At 50.0% G+C, this 22,939-nt stretch overlaps 1 protein-coding gene and 1 long non-coding RNA gene across 3 annotated transcripts in view; both read right to left on the bottom strand.

Annotated features, from left to right (window-relative positions):
- Positions 1-17,711, bottom strand: part of ARID3A (AT-rich interaction domain 3A) — a 59,388-nt gene extending 41,677 nt beyond the window's left edge. Inside the window, exons 1-3 of one of the 2 annotated variants that reach the window (XM_083594623.1) lie at positions 17,315-17,711; positions 4,311-5,056; positions 292-592 (exon numbers count right to left, since the gene is read on the bottom strand). In XM_083594623.1, coding sequence (XP_083450749.1) covers positions 292-592; positions 4,311-4,696 — 687 coding nt within the window. In that variant the 5' untranslated portion in view covers positions 4,697-5,056; positions 17,315-17,711. Of the gene's footprint in view, positions 1-291; positions 593-4,310; positions 5,057-9,806; positions 9,904-17,314 lie in introns of those variants that run through there. The other variant, XM_083594622.1, reaches the window with a different exon arrangement.
- LOC310753633 overlaps positions 1-20,994 on the bottom strand; it is a 192,081-nt gene extending 171,087 nt beyond the window's left edge. Inside the window, exon 1 of the long non-coding RNA XR_014543406.1 lies at positions 20,652-20,994. This is a non-coding gene — a long non-coding RNA (uncharacterized lncRNA). The remainder of the gene's footprint in view (positions 1-20,651) is intronic.
- Positions 20,995-22,939: the final 1,945 nt, after the last annotated feature.

The raw sequence follows: 22,939 nt of genomic DNA, 5'->3' as shown, positions 1-22,939 counted from the left end.
CTTCAGGGGCACAATGACCCATTCAGGACCAGGGATTCCTCCACACCTTCCCGCCTCCTGTTCCCCAAAAACAGTCCTTCTGTCTTGCCAGGATTCAACCTCAATCTGTTAGCCGCCATCCATCCTCCAACCGCCTCCAGACACTCACACAGGACCTTCACCGCCTTCACTGGTTCCGATTTGAAAGAGAGGTCGAGTTCGGCAGGATCCCACCCTCCCCAGCCGAAGCCCGCAGGCTTGTCCGCCGAAACCTGGAAGGGGGGAAAAAGAGAGTTTCCCGCGGAAACTTACCTGCTTGAACTGTTCCTCGTAGGTCCAGTCCCCGTGGTCCAGAGGTTGGGTCTGCACCTGGGACAGGTGGGGCAGCGAGGCCGAAAGTCTCTCGGGACCCCCAGCCAGCCTAGATGTCTCTCCTCTGTAGGGCAAGGTGGGCTGCTGCTTGCGGAGAAGCGGGGGGCCCGGGCTCGAGCGGGCAGCCTCCCCGGACAGGGGGCCCCCTTCCTCCTCCGCCATCTCCTCGTCTTCGTCATAATCGTCCTCTTCCTCCTCGCCAAGGTCTTCGTCGAATTCCTCGTCGGCCCATTTGGCTTTCCTGGGGGGTCCGGAAAGAGAAAGAGGTCAGGGGGGCGAAGGAACGTCTAGCTCTGCTGAATGGTATCAATAATAATAATAATAATTTATTTACACCCTACCCATCGCAGCCCGCCGACAATCTGGGGGTGCGAGTCAGAGAAAGCAGCCCTCGGAAAACACAGGTTTTGCAGAGCCCCTGGGCCCGTGCAGAGTGCTTTTCAGCAGAAATAAATAATAATAATAATAATTTATTATTTATACCCTGCCCATCTGGCTGGGTTTCCCCAGCCACTCTGGGCAGCTTCCAACAAAACACTAAAATACAATAACGAATAGGTTAAAAGCTTCCCTAAACAGGGCTGCCTTCAGATGTCTTCTAAAAGGTCTTTATCTCCTTGACATCTGATGGGTGCCACCACCGAGAAGGCCATTTGGCGATTAGCTTTTATATCTATCTATCTATCTATCTATCTATCTATCTATCTATGGGACACGGGTGGCGCTGTGGGTTAAACCACAGAGCCTAGGACTTGCCGATCAGAAGGTCGTCGGTTCGAATCCCCGCGACGGGGTGAGCTCCCGTTGCTCGGTCCCAGCTCCTGCCCACCTAGCAGTTCAAAAGCACCTCAAAGTGCAAGTAGATAAATAGGTACCAGAAAATTAAAAACACGATAAAACACCAAACATTAAAAGCTTCCCTAAACAGGGCTGCCTTCAGATGTCTTCTAAAAGGTCTTTATCTCCTTGACATCTGATGGGTGCCACCACCGAGAAGGCCATTTGGCGATTAGCTTTTCTATCTATCTATCTATCTATCTATCTATCTATCTATCTATCTATCTCAGTCTCTAGCACAGTCTCTTCGAAAAGTTTGGTAGAAACCTTCCATAGCTTGAAACGCCTAATAATAATAATCGTTTTATTATTTATACCCCGCCCATCAGGCTGGGTTTCTTCAGAAGGTCGCAGGCTGCGTCCTGCGCTTAAAATCGACTTAATTGCAACCCCCAGAAACTTGGAAAGGCGAAAGGTCGTTTTTTTAACGGCCGGGAGAGCTGTTGCCGGTCTGTGTAGACCAGGGGTCTTTTTCAGCCGGGGGCCGCTCCCCTGTCCCTCAGACCTTGTGGGGGGGGCAGACTATATTTTGGGGGGGGAATAAAATAATGGACGAATTCCTGTGCCCCACAAATACATTCTAATACATCTAAGGGAATTTCCCTTTAAAAAAGGAAAACGTTGACAGCTATGATAATAAAATAATAATAATAATAAACACTTAGTTGTTGCTTGGATTTTTTCGAGGGGAGGGGAAATCTCTCCAAACTTCGGAAGGCTCAGCCGCTTTCAAAACAGCTGGAAATTTTTCAGAGAGGGATCAGGAACTTAAATCGAAAGCTCTCGGGCATTTAAGGGGGTGGCAGTGGGGGGGGGCAGAACCTGCCAAACTGGTTTCTCCTCCCTGTTTTTATTGTCTCCTGACCCCAAGCAGATCAGGGTGGGGCAAGGAAGTGGCAGAGAAACAGGAGGCCAGTCGGGGAAACTGATTTTTCAAGTTATTTCCCAAGGATACGAACTCTCTTTGCTATTTTCCCAAGCTGGGGAACGAGAAACCTTGCAAGCCGCCTTATTAAATTACCCAATCTGAGTCTTTTTTAAACTTTTCTTCTTCTCTCCTTTAGAGAAACACTTAATAAATTAATAAAAATAAAATAAGCTTATTTTGTTCCCTCCAATTCCTATCTTTCTCCCCCAGAAGCAAATGGCAGGTTATCCACCTTTTAAACCAGCTTTTCTCAACCTGTGGGTCCCCAGGTGTTGTCGAACTACAACTCCCATCACCCCTAGCTAGCAAGGCCAGAACTCAGGGATGATGGGAGTTGTAGCCCATCAACACCTGGGGACCCACAGGTGGAGAACCACTGAGCTAAGAGGACAGAGGGGAAGCTCTTCTATAGAGTCTGCATAAGCCGTAGGTCCTCCAGATGTTGAGACTACAACTCCCATCATCCCTGACCGCTGGTCCTGCTGGCAAGGGATCATGGGAGTTGTAGTCCCAAAACATCTGGTTGAGGAAGCCTGGTGTAAGCTGAGCTTAAGGCAGCCTTTCTCAACATCCCCAGATGTTGTCGAACTACAACTCCCATCCCCCCTAGCTAGCAAGGCCAGAGCTCAGGGATGATGGGAGTTGTAGTCCAAAAACATCTGGGGACCCACAGGTGGAGAACTGCTGTAATAACAGTTTTGCAATTCTTTTTATAGCAGCGAGGAGGGGAGATTCTCTGCGGCCAGGCCTGTTTATTACACGTATTCAGTGGGGCTCAGAAGTGGCTCATTCTAAACCAAATCATGGGTCCGACCCATCACGCCCGCTCTGGCTGGCAGAGGCTCTCCAGGGTTGGAGGCCGCCGGGAAAGAGTTCCCGGCCCTACCGTTGGGGACTGAACCCGAGGCCTCCTGCTCGAGAAAGCTGGTGCTCAACCGTTGAATATGCAGCCCGTTATCAAAGCATCAACTAAGGCTGTAGTCCTCATTGTTTTCGGCTGTCTTCATAGGACGCTGCCTCTTCTGGAGCCAGCCCTAACCAGAGTTGCCGCCGGGATCTTTGGAGAGCGCAAAGGTACAGCGGTACCTTGGTTCCCAAACTTTAATCCGTTCCGGAGGTCCGTTCCAAAACCAAAGCGTTCCAAAACCGAGGCACACTGCTTTCCCATAGAAAGCAACGCAAAACAGATCGATCCGTCCCAGACATTTCAAAAACAACCCCCAAAACAGCAATTTGACGTGAATTTTGCTATCTAACGAGACTGTCGATCCATAAAATGAAAGCAATATACGATGTACTGCAGTCACAAAAGCAATCAGGAGCTGAACTGGGTTCCACACAGTCACACACAAAAAAAGAGCCACAAAAACGCAAAATAGCAAAAACAGACAGACCTCAGCGTAACACTCAAAACGGAGCACGTTTCATGGACCTAATAGGTACCGTATTTTTTGCTCTATAAGACTCACTTTTCCCCTCCTAAAAAGTAAGGGGAAATGTGTGTGCGTTTTATGGAGCGAACACAGCTATCCCAGAAGCCAGAACAGCAAGAGGGATCGCTGCTTTCACTGCACACTCTTGCTGTTCTGGCTTTCTGAGATTCAGAATATTTTTTTTCTTGTTTTCCTCCTCCAAAAACTAGGTGCGTCTTGTGGTCTGGTGCGTCTTATAGGGCGAAAAATACGGTATCTAACCAGTGATATTTTGGGGAGTAGGCTAGCAGGCGCGGCCCATGACTTACATCCTAGGAGCCTACACAACACAAAACACTGTTCCTGGATGTAGGTCTTATTTCATTTGTTTTCTATCTTATATTTTGGAAATGTACATCCAGTTTTTCCCCCCTTTAAATTTTTCTGGGGACCCTGAGAGAGAGGGGCTCTATGCTACAGCTTGTTTAGCTTATACAGTGGTACCTCGGGTTACAGATGCTTCAGGTTACATACACTTCAGGTTACAGACTCCACTAACCCAGAAATAGTACCTTGGGTTCAGAACTTTGCTTCAGGATGAGAACAGAAATCATGCAGAGGCAAAGGGAGGCCCCGTTAGCTAAAGTGGAGCTTCGGGTTAAGAACAGTTTCAGGTTAAGAACGGACCTCCGGAACGAATTAAGTAAGTAACCCGAGGTACCACTGTACGTAAATCCGGCAGAGCCGGTCCTCATCACTCCGGGATAAAGGGCAATACTCACATCTCCTCGTCCTCGGAGACCGCTTCCCGCGGGAACACCCCTCCGTCGTCTTCCTCCTCCTCCTCCTCCTCTTCTTCCTCCTCCGCCGAGCCGCGGCTCGCCTCCGATGGGCCAGGGCTCGACGACTGGCTCAGGCCGGCAGCCGCCTCCCGCATGGCAGCCAGCGCCGCCATCTGCGCCCGCTGGATCCGGGCGCTCTCCGGTTCCCCTGCCTCCTCGGTGGCGGCGGGCTCCTGGCTACGGCCGCGGGAGAAGGCCGTGGCTGCGGCAGGTACCGGAATCGCGCCCGGCGGATCGGCCGGCGGAGGCTGGCGCGACTCCATTTCCTGCTGCAGGCGGGCTCTCTGTTGCCTCTGCAGGTTCTCCATCACCGCCTGAAGCTTCATGGCCCGGCCGGCGGTGGGCCTGGCGGGGGCCGCCACCGAGGAGCCCTCGCCCTGCAGCGGGGGCGCCGGAGGGCAGCGTCCGGGCGGAGGCAACGCCGTGGGGGATGCCGTCGAGGGGCCCTTCTGCCCCAGCGGACCTCGGCGGCTGGGGGAAAGGAGTGCCAAACGGTGCCGAACGGTTCCTCGCGGGGCTTCAGAGGCCGGCCGCCATTCCTCGCCGCGGGGTCCTTCCGCGTCCCCGCCGGCAGGGCGGTCCTGCGGTGCTCCCGGGGGCTTTCCCGAAGGGGGTGTTGGGTTCAAGAGGCGTGCTTCGAGGCCGGGGCCTCTTCTGCGTCATCTAGGCGTCAGGGAAAGCGTTGCCTGGGAGAAACGGGGAGGTGGGAGAGAGAGGCAGAAAAAACAGGCACATCATCACACTGAGGACTAGAATCCTGACTTCGTTTCCCCCTCCCCAAGCGACAGGGACTAGAAACTTGATTTCCGGCCGCTTCGCTGGGTTAGGGAACGAACGCACCCAGAACAGACCTCGACATATTCGCACAAAAAGAGGAAGGAAAGAGAGAGGGGAGGGATAATTTTTTTTCTTTTCGTTTTTAACAAAAGGGAAGGAAGGGGAGGTTCGGCTTGGGCAGGAAGGAACGGACAGACGGGGCGACTCCAGTCGCCGTTTGAAGTTAGCAGAATCTGACCTTTCAACCCGGGCTAGAGACTGAGACAGATAGATAATAATAATTTAATAATAATTTTATTATTTATACCCCGCCCATCTGGCCGGGCCTCCCCAGCCACTCTGGGCGGCTTCCAAAAAATATTAAAATACTATAATACATCAAACATTAAAAGCTTCCCTAAACAGGGCTGCCTTCAGATGTCTTCTAAAAGTCTGGTAGTTGTTGTTCTCTTTGACTTCTGGGAGGAGGGTGTTCCACAGGGTGGGCGCCACCACCGAGAAGGCCCTCTGCCTGGTTCCCTGTAACTTGGCTTATTGCAGTGAGGGAACCGCCAAAAGGCCCTCGGAGCTGGACCTCAGTGTCCGGGCTGGATGATAGGGGTGGAGACACTCCTTCAGGGATACAGGGCCATTTAGGGCTTTCAAGGTCAACACCAACACTTTGAATTGTGCTCGGAAACGTACTGGGAGCCAATGTAGGTTTCTTTCAAGACCGGTGTTATATGGTCTCGGCGGCAGCTCCCAGTCCCCAGTCTAGCTGCCGCATTCTAGATTACTTGCAGTTTCCAGGTCACCTTCAAAGGTAGCCCCACGGAGAGCGCATGGCAGTAGTCCAAGCGGGAGATAACCAGAGCATGCACCACTCTGGAAAGACAGTCCGCAGGCAGGCAGGGTCTCATCCAGCGTACCAGATGGAGCTGGTAGACAGCCGCCCTGGACACAGAATTGACCTGCGCCTCCATGGACAGCTGTGAGTCCAAAATGACTCCCAGGCTGCGCACCTGGTCCTTCAGGGGCACAGTCACCCCATTCAGGACCAGGGAGTCCCCCACCTGCCTGCCCCTGTCCCCCCAAAACAGTCCTTCTGCCTTGTCAGGATTCAACCTCAATCTGTTAGCCGCCATCCATCCTCCAACCGCCTCCAGACACTCACACAGGATATAAAATACAGCGAATAATCTCTTATGGCTGAGCTGCTTAAGGAAACTGGAGAAGCCAGACAGGTCGCCAAAATGGCAACCCGAAATCTCCATGTGGTCACAACTAGACTCACGCCAGTCATAAAACACCAGTCGCTTCTCAGCTTCTGTACAAAACAGGTTTCAAGAGTCGACAGCCATTAAGCAACTGGTCCGGCTGGTGAGTCCAGAATCAAGTCGCCGGATTTCAAGGAATGTTTTTTTGACCTGCGCTCTCTCCTAATATTTAACCCAGAGGGCAGCTGGCAAACCAAAGACAGACGCATAATTCTGCTCTGGGGTCCCCTGGAAACCCGTTGCTTCTCGCCATAGGCAACCGAGCCAAGGGGCTATATTTTCAAATATCCTGGACGGTTTCCTCTTTGGAAAGAGGAAAGTCTCAGGGACAGTCTCCAGCAACCTCGTTTTTTTTGAGATGATGTTCCTCACCAGGAAGAGGAAAGATAATGTATGTTTTCATGTTTTTGTTTTGGGTGTGTGTGTTTTTAAAGATATCTTATATAGGTACAAGGGACGCGGGTGGCACTGTGGGTTAAACCACAGAGCCTAGGACTTGCCGATCAGAAGGTCAGCGGTTCGAATCTCCGCAACAGGGTGAGCTCCCATTGCTCGGTCCCTGCTCCTGCCAACCTAGCAGTTCAAAGTGCAAGTAGATAAATAGGTACCGCTCCGGCGGGAGGGTAAACGGCGTTTCCGTGCGCTGCTCTGCTTCGCCAGAAGCGGCTTAGTCCTGCTGGCCACATGACCCGGAAGCTGTACGCCGGCTCCCTCGGCCAGTAAAGCAAGATGAGCGCCGCAACCCCAGAGTCGGCCCGACTGGACCTAATGGTCAGGGGTCCCTTTACCTTTATATAGGTACAGTCATATCTCGGGTTACAGACACTTCAGGTTGCGTTTTTTCGGGTTGCAGACTACCAAAACCCGGAAGTACGGGAACGGGTTACTTCCGGGTTTCGGTGATCGCACATGCGCAAAAGCGCTAAATTGCACTCTGCGCATGCGCAGAAGTGCCGAACCGCAACCCGCGCGTGCGCAGACGTGCCTCTGCAGGTTGCGAACATGCATCTCACATGGATCACGTTCGCAACCCGAGCGACCACTATATGTACAGCAGTACCTCGGTTTTCGAACGTCTCAGAAGCTGGACGTTTCGGCTCCCGAACAACGAAAACCCAGAACTGCCTGCTTTGGTTTTCAAATGCTTTTCAGAAACCGAACCTGCCACACGGAATTTTCCCAACGTAAATGCTTCCGGAAACGCATGCGTTAGCTTTCAAACGTTTTGGGAGTCGAACGGTCTTCCGGAAAGGATTAACGTTCGAAAACCGAGGTACCACTGTTTTATTTCTATTGACGTTCAACTGTTTCTTCAATAAATGGTTCGCCCCAAAAAGGTTTTCAGCTGCTTGTATTTTACCTGCAAGCTCCTTTAAGTCTCTGCCAGGGAAAAAGGAGGAGGAGGAATAATATAACAATAATAATGTACAAGGATAAAAATTCAGACGCGATGAGCGAGGCTGCCCACACAGCAAGCACACAACTGCTTGCCATTTTCTCGCCCCATAAAAATAAAAGATGGGGCTAGTAGCAAATTTAGTCCAGGGTCCTGCCACTGAAGTGGCCGCCCAGGTGTCCATTATGGGAAACCGGCAAACAGGATTCGAATCCAAGACCCTTCTCCCTTCTGGTTTCCAGCAACGGGCGTTCAGAAGCATCGGAGACAGAGCACAGCCATCAAAGGCCCTTTCTCCTCTCCAGGAATATGTCTGACCCTCTTTCAAAGTTGGTGGCCAGTCGCTGCCTCCCGCGGAAGCGAGTTCGAAAGACGAAACCTTCTTTTCGCCTGTCCTGGGCCTTCCACCACTCGGCTTCGTCTCCGAATCCCGGGAGAAAAAATGCCTTTATATATTCACCGTTCATTTCAGGCACCTCGGTCATGACCATAGCTGTCAACTGTCCCTTATTTGGCGGGACAGTCCCTTATCCCAGCGCCGTGTCCCGCTGCTGTCCCTTATTGATGATGTCCCTTAAATTTCCCGGGTTTCAAAGGAAGCAGCTCCTCTCCCTCCCTCCCTCCCTGCTGGCCAGGGAGGAGGGAGGTTCCAACGGTGTTGCTTGGCTGCGTTGCTCACCCAATAAGGAGTCTAAGAACGACTGGGGGGTGGAGCTTGCATGCCTTGTGCCAATCAAATTCGCCGCGTTGCCTGGGGACTCGCCTTTGCTCAGCGCTTCCCAGCGGAGAGGTGACGATGGTTTTCCTTGCTGCGTCCCCTTTGCCGGGTTGCTGCGCTGTGGGAACCACCGCTTGAGGCTTTGTTTGGCTGCTGGCTGGGCTTTCTGCCTTTGGCTCGGAGGGGCTCAGAAGTTGAACATACCTGTGCCCGGAAAATCCCATGTTTTGGCTGCTGATCCCTTATTTCCGAGGCTGCTGGTCCCTTATTTTCAAATCTGTAAGCTGACAGCTATGGTCATGACCTCCCCTTACCCGGCTTTCCTCAGAAACCGAAAACAAAACTGTCTTTTCACACGAGGAAAAAAGTCCTTAGAGGCGCAGAGAGATAAAAAATATGTCGCCAGGACAGCCGCTCTCTTCGTGAAACAGATTCAGGAACTCACTGCCACAGGGTTTTATAAGGGCATTCGGCAAATTAAAAGGGGAAGGGGGAATCTGTTTCTCAGCGGCCACTCGCTGGCCATCGATAGCTGGGCTCTTAAAGGATTAAAAACCCAAATTGCAAGTCTGAAGGCGAGACACTCAGGCCTGGGGAAAAAATACCTATTTTCAGCTAGGGTCGAGCGTTCCCAGACACATGACGGCCCCGTCTCGCTTGATTTCTGACAAAGCACATATTATGGCATACCCTATAATAAGGGAGTTACTCAGAGGACGGCCCATTGGATTTAATGGGCACCTGCGTTAGCCGAGGTCATTTCATTTCGACGGGTCTCACATCATAGGATACCTATGTTTATATATATATATAGACACGGGTGGCGCTGTGGGTTAAACCACAGAGCCTAGGGCTTGCCAATCAGAAGGTCGGCGGTTCGAATCCCCGCAATGACGGGGTGAGCTCCCGTTGCTCGGTCCCTGCTCCTGCCAACCTAGCAGTTCGAAAGCACACCAGCGGAAGTAGATAAATAGGTACCGCTCCGGCAGGAAGGTAAACGGCGTTTCCGTGCGCTGCTCTGGTTCTCCAGAAGCGGCTTAGTCCTGCTGGCCACATGAGCCGAAAAAACTGTGGACAAACGCCGGCTCCCTCGGCCAGTAAAATGAGATGAGCGCTGCAACCCCAGAGTCGGCCACGACTGGACCTAATGGTCAGGGGTCCATATATATACAGATATATAGATATATAGAAATACAGATATATAGATATATAGATGCAGCCTGTAAATTTTCAGAACATATAAAAGCATTGGGCAGACTCTGCCAAGCGAATCGGCTACAGATACGAACCAGTTTTAATCCTGTGCGCGAGAAATAACATGGCCACACACCTCCTCCCCTCTCGCACAACTGCCACGGAAGGCGACCACGAACCTTTCTGATGTCAGAGGGCGCTGCGGCCAATCGGAAGCTGCCCTGCCTCTCCATTGACCGCGGCCAACAGCTTTCATTGACGGAGCCTTGCGAAGGCGCTTCGAGGTTTCCGCCCTTCCTAACTCATATCAGGGAAGGTTATCGATGCCTCTGGAAAAATACCCAGCAGCTGGGAACTGCGATTGGGTAGAGTCGCTTCCCAGTGGCTGAACTTCCAGTATCAGAGCCAGTCTACCTTCCCAAATACCAGCTGCTGGCAATCCCACCCAACCCAAGGCAGAATTGTGGCAGATGCACTCAGGGCCAGCTTGCAAGCCACCCCCAAAGTACTAGTTATTCTCTAGCAGGGGTCAGCAAACTTTTTCAGCAGGGAGCCAGTCCACTGTCCCTCAGATCTTGTGGGCGGCCGGACTATATTTTTTGGGGGGGGGGGATGAATGAATTCCTATGCCCCACAAATAACCCAGAGACGCATTTGAAATAAAAGCACACATTCTACTCATGTAAAAACATGCTGATTCCTGGACCGTCTGCGGGCCGGATTTAGAAGGCGATTGGTCCGGATCCGGCCCCTGAGCCTTAGTTTGCCTACCCATGTTCTTGAGTAACACACAGCTTTTAAGGTTCTCATCCGGTTGGCGGATTCCGTTTCTAGTTAACTACGTAATCTGCTTTCTTATAACCACCTGGAACCGACCAATTTATAAGTCCGCTTCACGCCCCAAACCAGGGATAGGCAAACTCAGCCCTCAAGATGTTTTGGGACTACAACTCCCATCATCCTTGACCACTGGTCCTGTTAGCTAGCGGTCATGGGAGTTGTAGTCCCAAAAACATCTGGAGGGCCAGGCTTGCCTTTACCTTTACCTCAAACCTTAAAATACAACTTTTTTTCAGTGGGGGGCACTCTTAGGAACAGCCTCGGCTCAGTATACCTGAAGGAGCGTCTCCACCCCGGACACCGGGGTCCATCTCCCGAGGGCCTTCTGGTGATTCCCTCCCTGCGAGAAGTGAGGTTACAGGGAACCAGGCAGAGGGCCTTCTCGGTGGTGGCGCCCACCCTGTGGAACGCCCTCCCGTCAGATGTCAAGGAAACAAACAACTATCTGACTTTTAGAAGACATCTGAAGGCAGCCCTGTTTAGGGAAGCTTTTAATGTTTGATGCTTTATTGCGTTTTTAATATTCTGTTGGGAGCTGCTCAGAGCGGCTGGGGAAACCCAGCCAGATGGGCGGGGTATAAATAATAAAAGTATTATTAGTATTACAGAAAATCTGCAGATTTCGCACCCTGTAGGTCCCCTCGAATCCTCCCTACCTGGAACCCCCCAGCTGCTGAGTTCAGAAAGAAGGAGGAGGAAGGGGAGAAGAGAATGTAAAGAATGGCTGAACTGACTCAGTAGGAACATCTCTCTCCTAAACCACCCTGCGTGCTAAAGACATTAATTCTTTAATGATCTTGTAGGAGGCAGAGCAGACAGACAAAGGGGAACTCACAGAAGCCCCTTGCTAGCTTTCAAAAGAAAAAAGAAAAACCCTACAGGCGTTTCCGCTTTTCCAGCAGAGTCCAGATGTTAAGCCCCTATGGTGCGAAGTAAGTTATAAGACATCTGGGAAGAGTGTGGTCTGAAAGAGTCCATCTCTCTCCCAGCTTTCAACTACAGCTAAATAAAATCGGTTCAACGGCACAGGATTCTCCTGATTCCGAAACGAATGCTTTTGAGATATTCCGAGCAAATCCCGTTGTTGTTGGTTTAGTCATTTAGTCATATCCGCCTCTTCGTGACCCCCTGGACCAGAGCACGCCAGGCCCTCCTGTCTTCCACTGCCTCCCACAGTTTGGTCAAACTCATGCTGGTAGCTTCGAGAACACTGTCCCACCATCTCATCCTCCGTCGCCCCTTCTCCTTGCGCCCTCCGTCTTTCCCAGCATCAGGGTCTTTTCCAGGGAGTCTTCTCTTCTCCTGAGGTGGCCAAAGTCTTGGAGCCTCAGCTTCAGGATGTCCTTCCAGTGAGCACTCAGGGCTGATTTCCTTAAGAATGGATGCGTTTGATCTTCTTGCAGTCCATGGGACTCTCAAGAGTCTCCTCCAACACCAGAATTCAAAAGCATCCATTCTTCGGCGATCAGCCTTCTTTATGGTCCAGCTCTCACTTCCATACATCACTACTGGGAAAACCAGAGCTTGAACTATACGGAACTATACGGACCGGTTGACGGACCCCTAAAAAACACGTCACTATGAGATCTAGGGGACGGGGTTCGTAAATGGAATTCAGGCCAGAAAACAGGACGGGAGAGATGCGCTAAGATCAGCACATGCCTCAACTGTATACACAAAGCCAAGCCAGCCTTCCCCTGCTCCATTCATCGGCCCAAACCTCCAGGTTGGCGGCCTTGCCCCTGCCTCCTGTGGCAGGCAGTTCCACAGTTTAACTCCGCAAAGAAACCCTTCCTGAATCTTCCAAACGTCAGCTTTATTGGACGGCCACAAATTCTAGTGTTAGGAGAGAGGCAGGAAAATTCTTCTCTGTCCTCTTTCTCTACGCCGGGATTAATTTTAAAGCACAAAGAGGGCCCCTTGTTTTAAACAGCTGTATCTCCTGCACTGCAGGGGGCTAGACTAGATATCTCTGTGAGTCCCTTCCAATTTGGTCCCTTCCGTATTTGGTGCCGGCCATCCCACAGTGGCGGCGGACATAAGGAGGGTTGCACATAGAAGACACTTCTTCTTCTTCTCTTCTTTGGCGATCCCTCGTAGCCGAGTAAGATTGTCTTCCATAAACACGGTTTTAACAGTGACTGTGGAGGCCAATTGTGGATCCACATGTCCTTCCACAGTGGAGACATAGGTTTCCATGCAGGAGTTGATCCCGGAGAGGGTTTGCCAACCGTCCTCTTAGCACGGTTCTCCCTTGTGTCCTGAGTTCGAGTGTCTTCAAAGCCCATGACACCTTTGGGAAAGGCTGTTCTCCAACTGGAGCGCTCGCAGGCCAGTGTTTCCCAGTTGTCAGTGTTTATACTACATTTTTTATAGATTTGCCTTGAGACAGTCTTTAAACCTCTTTTGTTGACCACCGGCATTACGCTTTCCGTTTTTAAGTTCGGAATAGAGTAGTCGCTTTGAAAGTAGATAATCAGGCATCCACACAACATGAGCAGTCCAACGAAGTTGTTGTTGAAGAATCATTGCTTCAACACTGGAGGTCTTTGCTTCTTCCACTACACTGGTATCAGTTCGCCTGTCTTCCCAAGTGATGTGTAAAAATTATCGGAGGTGCCGTTGATGGAATCTTTCGAGGAGTTGGAGATGGCGTTTATAAGTGGTCCGCGTTTCACAAGCATACAGTAAGGTTGGCAGCACAATAGCTTTGTAAACAAGGCTTTTGGTTTCCCTGCCTAAGATAAAACAGGCTTCCATACGCAGAGTGCATTCTCCGGACAGAGGAGATATTTTCACTGTCGAAATGGCGGGTCTCCCCTGCCGATTTGGCACCGACTTGTGGGACCAACTCAGTTTTAAGAGTCAGTTAAGAGGAGACGATTGCACCCAGGGAGGAAAATTTCACTTCCTGGCTCGGACGGAAGTGTACCATTCGAGAGCCGAATGGTGCACAGAAAGTCCCCTCAAGTGGTTTGTTTAATTTTAGCTTCGGCCACGAGCCAGTTTAAGAAACGGGCCCAGAGAAGGGAGTTTGCTTCCATGCTCAGGTCCACATGCAAATGTCTCTAACCAACACCTCAAGGTCTTTTCTCTGCAAACGTCCATCTGTCCAATTGTTGGATTAGACGGGCGACGATGTGAGAGCTGGGAAGGGGGGGTGTTGCGCGACCTTGCGGGTGACTTTTTAATATATTTCTCCGGACCTCTAATAACGTTGTAAATCATTGCCTAACCGAGATTCCCCCGTGAGGGAAATAAATAAAAGAACACACACCCAGGGGCAGTTTCAACATTCCGTCACACCTTTGCGTGACCAATAAACCCAGGACCGGAGAGGTCGGGCTCTGCAACTAGTTGGAGGGTCACCTTTAAACTTCGTCAGCAAAACAAGCAACTCAGAGTCGCCCCTATGGAGAAATACGAAGTGGAAAATTGGGGTTGGGGGTTGGGGGAAGCCTGGCAAAAACATCCCATTCGCCACTTTTTGAAATGTGCATTTCATCTGTCTTAATATGTAGATGGGACGTGGGTGGCGCTGTGGGTTAAACCACAGAGCCTAGGACTTGCTGATCAGAAGGTCGGCGGTTCAAATCCCCGCAATGACGGGGTGAGCTCCCGTTGCTCGGTCCCTGCTCCTGCCAACCTAGCAGTTCGAAAGCACGTCAAAGTGCAAGTAGATAAATAGGTACCGCTCCGGCGGGAAGGTAAACGGCGTTTCCGTGCGCTGCTCTGGTTCGCCAGAAGCGGCTTAGTCCTGCTGGTCACATGACCCGGAAGCTGTGCGCCGGCTCCCTCGGCCAATAAAGCGAGATGAGCGCCGCAACCCCAGAGTCGGTCACGACTAGACGGTCAGGGGTCCCTTTACCTTTAATATGTAGATAAGAGACTGCGCTCCACTTGGCCACAGAGATATCTGCTAGCTGGCAACAGGGGACTCTGTTTATTCTACGCTGTGGCGAGCCACACAGCACCCCCGAATTATCTCAAAGTTTCCTGCCTCAGAAGGACACCGGAAGAGTCTAGCTCAGGGGTCAGCAAACTTTTTCAGAAGACTGTCCCTCAGACCTTGTGGGGGGCCGGACTATATTTTGAAGTGGGGGGGGGAATGAATGAATTCCTATGCCCCACAAATAATCCAGAGACGCATTTGAAATAAAAGCACACATTCTACTCACGTAAAAACACCAGGCAGGCCCCACAAATAACCCAGAGATGCATTTTAAATAAAAGCACACATTCTACTCATGTAAAAACACGCTGGTTCCTGAACCGTCCGCGGGCCGGATTGAGAAGGCGATTGGGCCGGATCCGGCCCCCTGGGCCTTAATCTGCCTACCCATGGTCTAGCTGTTGGACCCCCAGTTCCAGCATTTTGCTCTCAAATGGCGAAAACCCCATGACCGATTACTAGCAGCTGACAGTCAGAGGCATTTATTGTGCCGGACAGATGAGCGAGAACAGAAGTCACCATTAATAGCTTTATCCTGCACGGTTGGTGTATGAAACCCATTTAGAGTGGCCAAAATCATTGTTTAAGTCTCTGCAACACCAACACACACACACACACACACACACACACACACACACACACACGACAACAGCCAGTTGTCTCCTTGGCTGGAACACTTTTAACTCCAAAAACCTCCCACCCCATGAAATAGGTGATAATCAAACGGGAAGGAGAGGTTCCCTGCTGTCTCTCTGCGTGATTCACAGAGCCAAAGGACCTCCTGACCCCCAAGAAATAGGTGAGGATAATCAAACGGGAAGGAGGGGGTCCCTGTCGCCCCTCTGCATGATTCACAGAGCCAAAGGACCTCCTCACCCCCAAGAAATAGGTGAGGATAATCAAACGGGAAGGAGAGGGTCCCTGCTGCCCCTCTGAATGATTCACAGAGCCAAAGGACCTCCTCACCCCCAAGAAATAGGTGAGGATAATCAAGCAGGAAGGAGAGGGTCCCTGCTGTCTCTCTGCGTGATTCACAGAGCCAAAGGACCTCCTCACCCCCAAGAAATAGGTGAGGATAATCAAGCAGGAAGGAGAGGGTCCCTGCTGCCCCTCTGAATGATTCACAGAGCCAAAGGACCTCCTCACCCCCAAGAAATAGGTGAGGATAATCAAACGGGAAGGAGGGGGTCCCAGTCACCCCTCTGAATGATTCACAGAGCCAAAGGACATGGCTCCTGGCCTTGAGGCCAAGCAGACCTCCCCAGCTCAAGACACAGCTGCTCCTCGCCTCCTCCAAGAAGGAATCGCCGCCTTCCAAGGAGTCGTCTCCCCCCTGAGAACAGAGACTCACGCAGGAGAACGCCCCAACTTTTTACATATTAAAAAAATAAATAAAACCACTGCTTTTGGGATCTGCCCGCTTCTCTGTTATTTAAAAAAACACGAGGGTGCCCACATGGTGCTAACCGCCAACTTCCTGTCTTGGCAAGTTTGGGCTGGGTGTCCTTTGAGGAAACTTTTCAACTCTAGGATATTCTAGGAGATAAAGATCATTTCAACGAAGAAAAGAGAGGGAGCGGCTGATAGGTTTTGAAAATAAAGAGTTGGTTAAAGCTGAGAAGGTTGTGGTGGGGTGTCGTTGTTTTAAAAATAAAGAGAGTCATGCTCTTATCAGAGGGGTGTGTGAATCAGCCACCGAGGCCTTTAGAATAATCCAGTATGTACATTTAATTTCCCCCTCACCCGAGAGTTTAAAATAGCTTGTGTGTGGAGAGAGAGAGGCCACTATTCAAAAAAACATTAACAGAGGAAGGATACAGACCAGTACATATATATACATAAAATTTGACAATATGCAAACCTTTTGCAAATAGATCTTTTAAAAAAACACACATAGTAAGCCGCACATTTTCTGCAAATTATCCCCCATGGCTGTTGCAAAGCTAATAATAGCAATAGCAGCATATTGGGCCTAAACTCTGCATAGGAAAGGAAACAGGGGGTGGGCTGTCTAAAATAATTGTGCCCAGAAGGGGGTGGGGTGGACAGGAGAGGTTTAGGAGAGTGTGTGTGTGTGTTGTGTGTGTGTCACCCCTCCCTTCCCCCAGCTTAATCACATCAGATAAATTTGATGTGAAATGTGCTTTTCTTTAAAAACAAAAAAAAACAAAAAGAGCCAGCCACAGGGACAGTTTAAAGAACAATATTTTGGGGGCGCAGCTCCATTAGAGGTTCCACACTCAAAGTCCCTTACAAGCAAACCTACACTTTCAATTTTTAAAATATATATATATACACAAACCAATACAGTATTAATTAAAATATCGCATGATCTTGGCCGATCTTTTAATGCACACTCGCCTCCCGTTTCTCAGAACCTCCTGGAGTGCAGACCCCCTTTAGTAAAAGCCTAACTTCGGCGGGTCTACTCTTGTGTAGGATTCAGCTCCGCGATCACTGCGCGCTTGCAACTTAAGCTTGGCAAAAATGTATCCAGAGAGCCGCGCACACGTTTTTGGGCTTCGTTTAGGAAGTTATTAGCCAACAAGCTAAGAAACATTTTAACTTGGGTAAATAAACATCCGAACCCATTGCGAGAAAGTATCGCTTTTCTGGATAAATATAAATAGATAAATGTTGGCACGACTTCGCCAAACACGCGCCCGCGCGTATTTACGCACGGCACCCTACAACCCCAGCTTTGGAGGCGGAGGAGGGGGCTGGGGGGGGGAGAGGAAAACACACACATACACACACACCCCAATTCGCAAATTCTTATTTAGCAAGTTGCAAAAGAAAATAGGGTCTTACCTTGCAAAGGCGGCGGCTGGAGCAGCTTCATTTTTTCCCCCTTCTCTTTTCCTTCCAAAGGCTAAAATAATAAAATTACGCACGCCCTCCGCCCCAAGCAGGTGATCCAAGAAAAGGGAGGAAAAAAACCACCTATCCAAGAGACCGGTCCTTATTGATCCGTCGCAGTTTGCCCTTGCCCTGCGCGCGCGCGCAAGCTGCGCCTTCCTTGTTTTATTTCAGCGCAGCCAGCCTCCTTTATCTCGCTCCCATCTGCAAGTTTCCTTTTACAAGCGAGGAGGCCATGGCGGCTGCGGCGGCGGCTGGCTGGCTCCTTTTTGCCACCACCTCCTCCTCCTCCTCTTGGTCGCTGGGTGCCTAAGGCGTGCTCAGCAGCGCAGGAGAGACAAATCATAGGATGACAAAATAGCAATCAGATGCAAATTCCTAACCTCTGAATCAGGGCCCGGACACCGGAGAGGGGTTGGGTCCCGGGGCTCGAGGGGACGTCGCGCAATTCCGCTCCTCGCGGAAGGAGCGCGTGCGCAAGAGAAAAGGGTTTTGCAATTTGATTCCCAGCGCACAAGATTCTAGTCCTCACGGAGAAGCTGCTTTTGGGCGGCGGGAATGCGCTTAAAAAGAGCAAACGCGCGCAGGCCGGGAGCTGCAGGTCCCAGCACCCTTAGCAAACTACAATTTCCAGGTCCCTTGGCACCTGAGGCTTCCAGCGCCCAGGAGAAACTGCAGTTCCCGGCGCCCTTAACAAACTGCGGTTTTCGGAACACTTAAGCTACAGTTCCCAGAGCCCTGACAGAACTGCAATTCCCAGCGCCCTTAACAAACTGCGGTTCTTGGAATGCTTAAACTACAGTTCCCAGAGCCCTGATGGAACTGCAATTCCCGGCGCCCTTAACAAACTGCGGTTCTCGGAACGCTTAAACTACAGTTCCCAGAGCCCTGACGGAACTGCAGTTCCCAGCGCCCTTAACAAACGGCGGTTCTCGGAACGCTTAAACTACAGTTCCCAGAGCCCCGAACAAACAGCAGTTCCCGATGCCCGTAACAAACCGCAGTTCTCAGAATGCTTAAACTACAGTTCCCAGCTCCCTTGGCACGCTGCGGCTTCCAGCGCCCAGGAGAAACTGCGGTTCCCGGCGCCCTTGACAAACTGCGGTTCTCGGAACGCTTAAACTACAGTTCCCAGAGCCCTGACGGAACTGCAGTTCCCGGCGCCCTTAACAAACTGCGGTTCTCGGAACGCTTAAACTACAGTTCCCAGAGCCCTGGAGAAACGGCAGTTCCTGACGCCTGTAACAAACCGCAGTTCTCAGAATGCTTCGACTACAGTTCCCAGATCCCTTGGCATGCTGCGGCTTCCAGAAACTGCAGTTCCCGGCGCCCTTAACAAACGGCGGTTCTCGGAACGCTTAAGCTACAGTTCCCAGAGCCCTGACAGAACTGCAGTTCCCGGCGCCCTTAACAATCTATAGTTCCCAGCTCTCTTGACATGCCCTGGTTTCCATAACCCTTAACCGCAGTCCTCAGCGCCCTGAAGCAGCGCCCAGCACCCTTAAACTACAGTTCCCGGGGTGCTTGGTTGGGGGCGCCTTAAATGTGCAGTGCGGCTAGCGGCGTTGCAAAGCCAGGCTCATGCAGATCCCAAATTAAGGGCAGCTTTAGGCAGGAAGGTGGAGAGGCAGTGCGGCCTGGTGGTTAGACTGCCAGACTGGGACCTGGGTTCAAATCCCCCGCTGGGCTATGAAGCTCACTTTTGGGTCACTGCTCTGCTTGCAGCCGGCAGGGCCAATGGTTAGGGGTGATTATTCATTCATAATTGTATTCATTCAACTTGTTTTTATGATTGCTTGTTAGCCGCCCTGAGCCCAGCCTTGGCTGGGGAGGGCGGGGTATAAATTATTATTATTATTATTATTATTATTATTATTATTATTATTATGTTTCCTCCAGACGGCCTATGTGGTCGTTTTAATTTCCCCGTGGGTGAGTTTCAGAGCTGAGCAGGGAACAGCGGAGGGGCAAGGATTCGAAACCTTCAGTCCCAGTCCAGTGCTCTAACCACTAGACCACACTGCCGCCCCTCAAGTGGAGTCCAAAAACAGCCTGCAGGGCCACAGATGCCCCATATTCTCTGACCCTCTGAGATTGCCAACTGTCCCCTTTCTCTCCCTTGTGCAAAATAAAAAAGGGGGGGAGACCATGAAAAAATGTGACATTTTTGGTTCTTTGCAGACGCTCCCTAGAAGTCGTGGCAAAGTCAGTTCCGCCTCTCTCTCTCTCTCTCTCTCTCTCTCTCTCTCTCTCTCTCTCTCTCCCTCTCTTCATTTAAAGGAACCGCATCCCTTTTTCCACCCAACTTCCGCCCCCTCCCGCAGCTTCAAAATTTCCATTAATACCTAACTAACCAACCCCATAATTGGAACTGGATTAAGTAGATAGGTTTCCTTTTATATCGTGAAAATAGACGGGAGGAAAAGTGAATTGTGCAAAGGATAGGTTGGCCAAGATCAAAGGAAACAAAGATTATTATTTGGGTTCTTTAAAACAAAACAAAAAATCCCCCCCCATGGATTTCAGAGCAAATATGTTTTTTTTTACAAATTACCCAAACATTATAATGCAAGGAGTTGTAGTGACAATGCAGGGAAATCCTACTCAGAGTAAACCTATTGGAATGAATGGATCTGAATTAGTTGTGTCCTTTGATTTCCTGGATAATTCCTAGTTAGGGGGAGGGATTTGTTTGTTTCTGTTCTTGTTTTTATTAAGTATTTTGTGTTGTTGTTCTTCCACAAATCCCACATCAAAATCTGATACATAGGTTTTTCCCCTTTTGTATTATCAGCTTCCCATCCCATTTTCTAGAATTTTTTTTCCCTTTTCCATCCTTAGCTGCAACTTATCTTCCCTCTTTCAGATCATAATTCTAATGCTCTATTAGAGTTAATAGAGGGGGAAACCCAGCTGGATGGGCGGGGTATAAATAAGAAATTAATAATAATAATCATCATCATCATCATAATTTGTGTTTTTATCTTGTATAAAATGCAAAACTCCTGTCAATCTAGCAGTTCGAAAGCACGTCAAAGTGCAAGTAGATCAATAGGTACCGCTCCGGCGGGAAGGTAAACGGCGTTTCCGTGCGCTGCTCTGGTTCGCCAGAAGCGGCTCAGTCATGCTGGCCACATGACCCGGAAGCTGTACGCCGGCTCCCTCGGCCAGTAAAGCGAGATGAGCACTGCAACCCCAGAGTCGTCCGTGACCATATAACACCGGTCCTGAAAGACCTACACTGGCTCTCAGTACGTTTCCGAGCACAATTCAAAGTGTTGGTGCTGACCTTGAAAGCCCTAAACGGCCCAGTATCCCTGAAGGAGCGTCTCCACCCCCACTGTTCTACCTGGACACTGAGGTCCAGCGCCGAGGGCCTTCTGGCGGTTCCCTCGCTGCAAGAAGCCAAGTTACAGGGAACCAGGCAGAGGGCCTTCTCGGTGGTGGCGCCCGCCCTGTGGAACACCCTCCCACCAGATGTCAAAGAGAAAAACAACTATCAGACTTTTAGAAGACACCTGAAGGCAGCCCTGTTTAGGGAAGCTTTTAATGTTTGATGCTTTACTGTATTTTAATCTTTTTTTGGAAGCCGCCCAGAGTGGCTGGGGAAGCACAGCCAGATGGGCGGGGTATAAATAAATTATTATTATTATTATTATTATTATTATTATTATTATTATTATTATTTTCCAAGGAGCTCATTACATGCAACCTGTCCGCTTAGTTTATCCTCACAGCAACCCTGTGAGGTATGCCTGGCATGGAAAGATTGTGCGTTGCACACACCCACACACACACACACCCCTTGGTTTCATGGCAGATTGCAGATTTGAACCCAGATCTTATCATCAGACATTTAACAACTGGTGCCAAACCCATGTTGTGCCAAGAGAGAGCCCTTAAGGGCTTATAGAAATCCTACCGACAGGAAGGGAAGTTGGCACAAGAAAGGGAATGAAGGGATATATAAAAAAAAATCATTAAGTAAACAAAAAATACCGGTTTCTTTCTTTCTTCTTTCGCAGTAAAAAACGATAACAACCGCCCAAAGCTCTGCAAAACTCCATTGCAAAGTACCATATTTTTTGCTCTATAAGAAGCACCAGACCACAAGACGCACCTAGTTTTTGGAGGAAGAAAACAAGAAAAAAAATATTCTGAATCTCAGAAGCCAGAACAGCAAGAGGGATCACTGCACAGCGAAAGCAGCAATCCCTCTTGCTGTTCTGGCTTCTGGGATAGCTGCGCAGCCTGCATTCGCTCCATAAGACGCAAACACATCTCCCCTTACTTTTTAGGAGGGGAAAAGTGAGTCTTATAGAGCAAAAAATACGGTACTTCAGATTTTGAAAGGCCATTTCAGTTGATTAATCTATCCAGGCATGTGTAACAAGACAAGAATCCAATATCTCTACTCAGACCAGGTCTCTCCACAGTTTTCAGTTCAGGAATAAGTTTTTAATTCAGCAACTTCTCTTTCCAGTCTATTTGTGAAATTCTTTTGTAATAAGACAGCTGCTTTGAGAGCCCTGCATTGAATGTTCTGGGTCCCAGGCATGTCCAAAGTCGGTTTTGGGGGCCTAATCCGGCCCGCCGGTCAGTTTAATGCGGCCCCTGTGGCAGTTGTTTATCTCCTGAGGTAAGGTAAAGGTAAAGGGACCCCTGACCATTAGGTCCAGTCGTGTCCAACTCTGGGGTTGCGGCATTCATCTCGCTTTATTGGCCGAGGGAGCCGGCGTACAGCTTCCGGGTCATGTGGCCAGCAGGACTAAGCTGCTTCTGGCGAACCAGAGCAGCGCACGGAAACGCCATTTACCTTCCCGCCGGAGTGGTCTTGGAGCCTCAGCTTCAGGATCTGTCCTTCCTGTGAGCACTCAGGGCTGATTTCCTTCAGAATGGAGAGGTTTGATCTTCTTGCAGTCCATGGGACTCTCAAGAGTCTCCTCCAGCACCAGAATTCAAAAGCATCCATTTTTTGGCCATCAACCTTCTTTATGGTCCAGCTCTCACTTCCATATATCACTCCTGGGAAAACCAGAGCTTTAACTATACGGACCTTTGTTGGCAAGGTGATGTCTCTGCTTTTTAAGATGCTGTCTAGGTTTGTCATTGCTTTTCTCCCAAGAAGCAGGCGTCTTTTAATTTCGTGGCTGCTGTCACCATCTGCAGTGATCATGGAGCCCAAGAAAGTAAAATCTCTCACTGCCTCCATTTCTTCCTGCTTTAAAGAGTAGCAGCCCTAAACGCCTACTGGACAAATATCGGGTCCATTCTCTCACTTCTGACCCTTCTTGATTCCCTCATATCGGGGGTTGGACTAGATGACCCACGAGGTCCCTTCCAACTCTACAATTCTCTCGTCTACAATCCTGACAGGTTATACCAATAATACCAACTGCATTTTCCCAGTTGATGTTTTTTTTAAGAAAAGCTGTGCGGGGTTTTTTTTGGCTATTTGGAGATTTTTGTTTGGAAATCCTGACATCCAGTGGATGACGAGTGCATGACAGCTGAAGTTACAGCACCGTAACACTTGTCTCCCTGATTATTTAACTTACATGCAGAATTCATCATGTG

The sequence above is a fragment of the Podarcis filfolensis genome (genome assembly GCF_964270895.1).
Source record: "Podarcis filfolensis genome assembly, chromosome: 18".
In the NCBI taxonomy this organism is placed as follows: domain Eukaryota; kingdom Metazoa; phylum Chordata; class Lepidosauria; order Squamata; family Lacertidae; genus Podarcis; species Podarcis filfolensis.
Note: the sequence above shows the minus strand (reverse complement) of the source record. Positions and strands in the feature narration are given on the sequence as shown.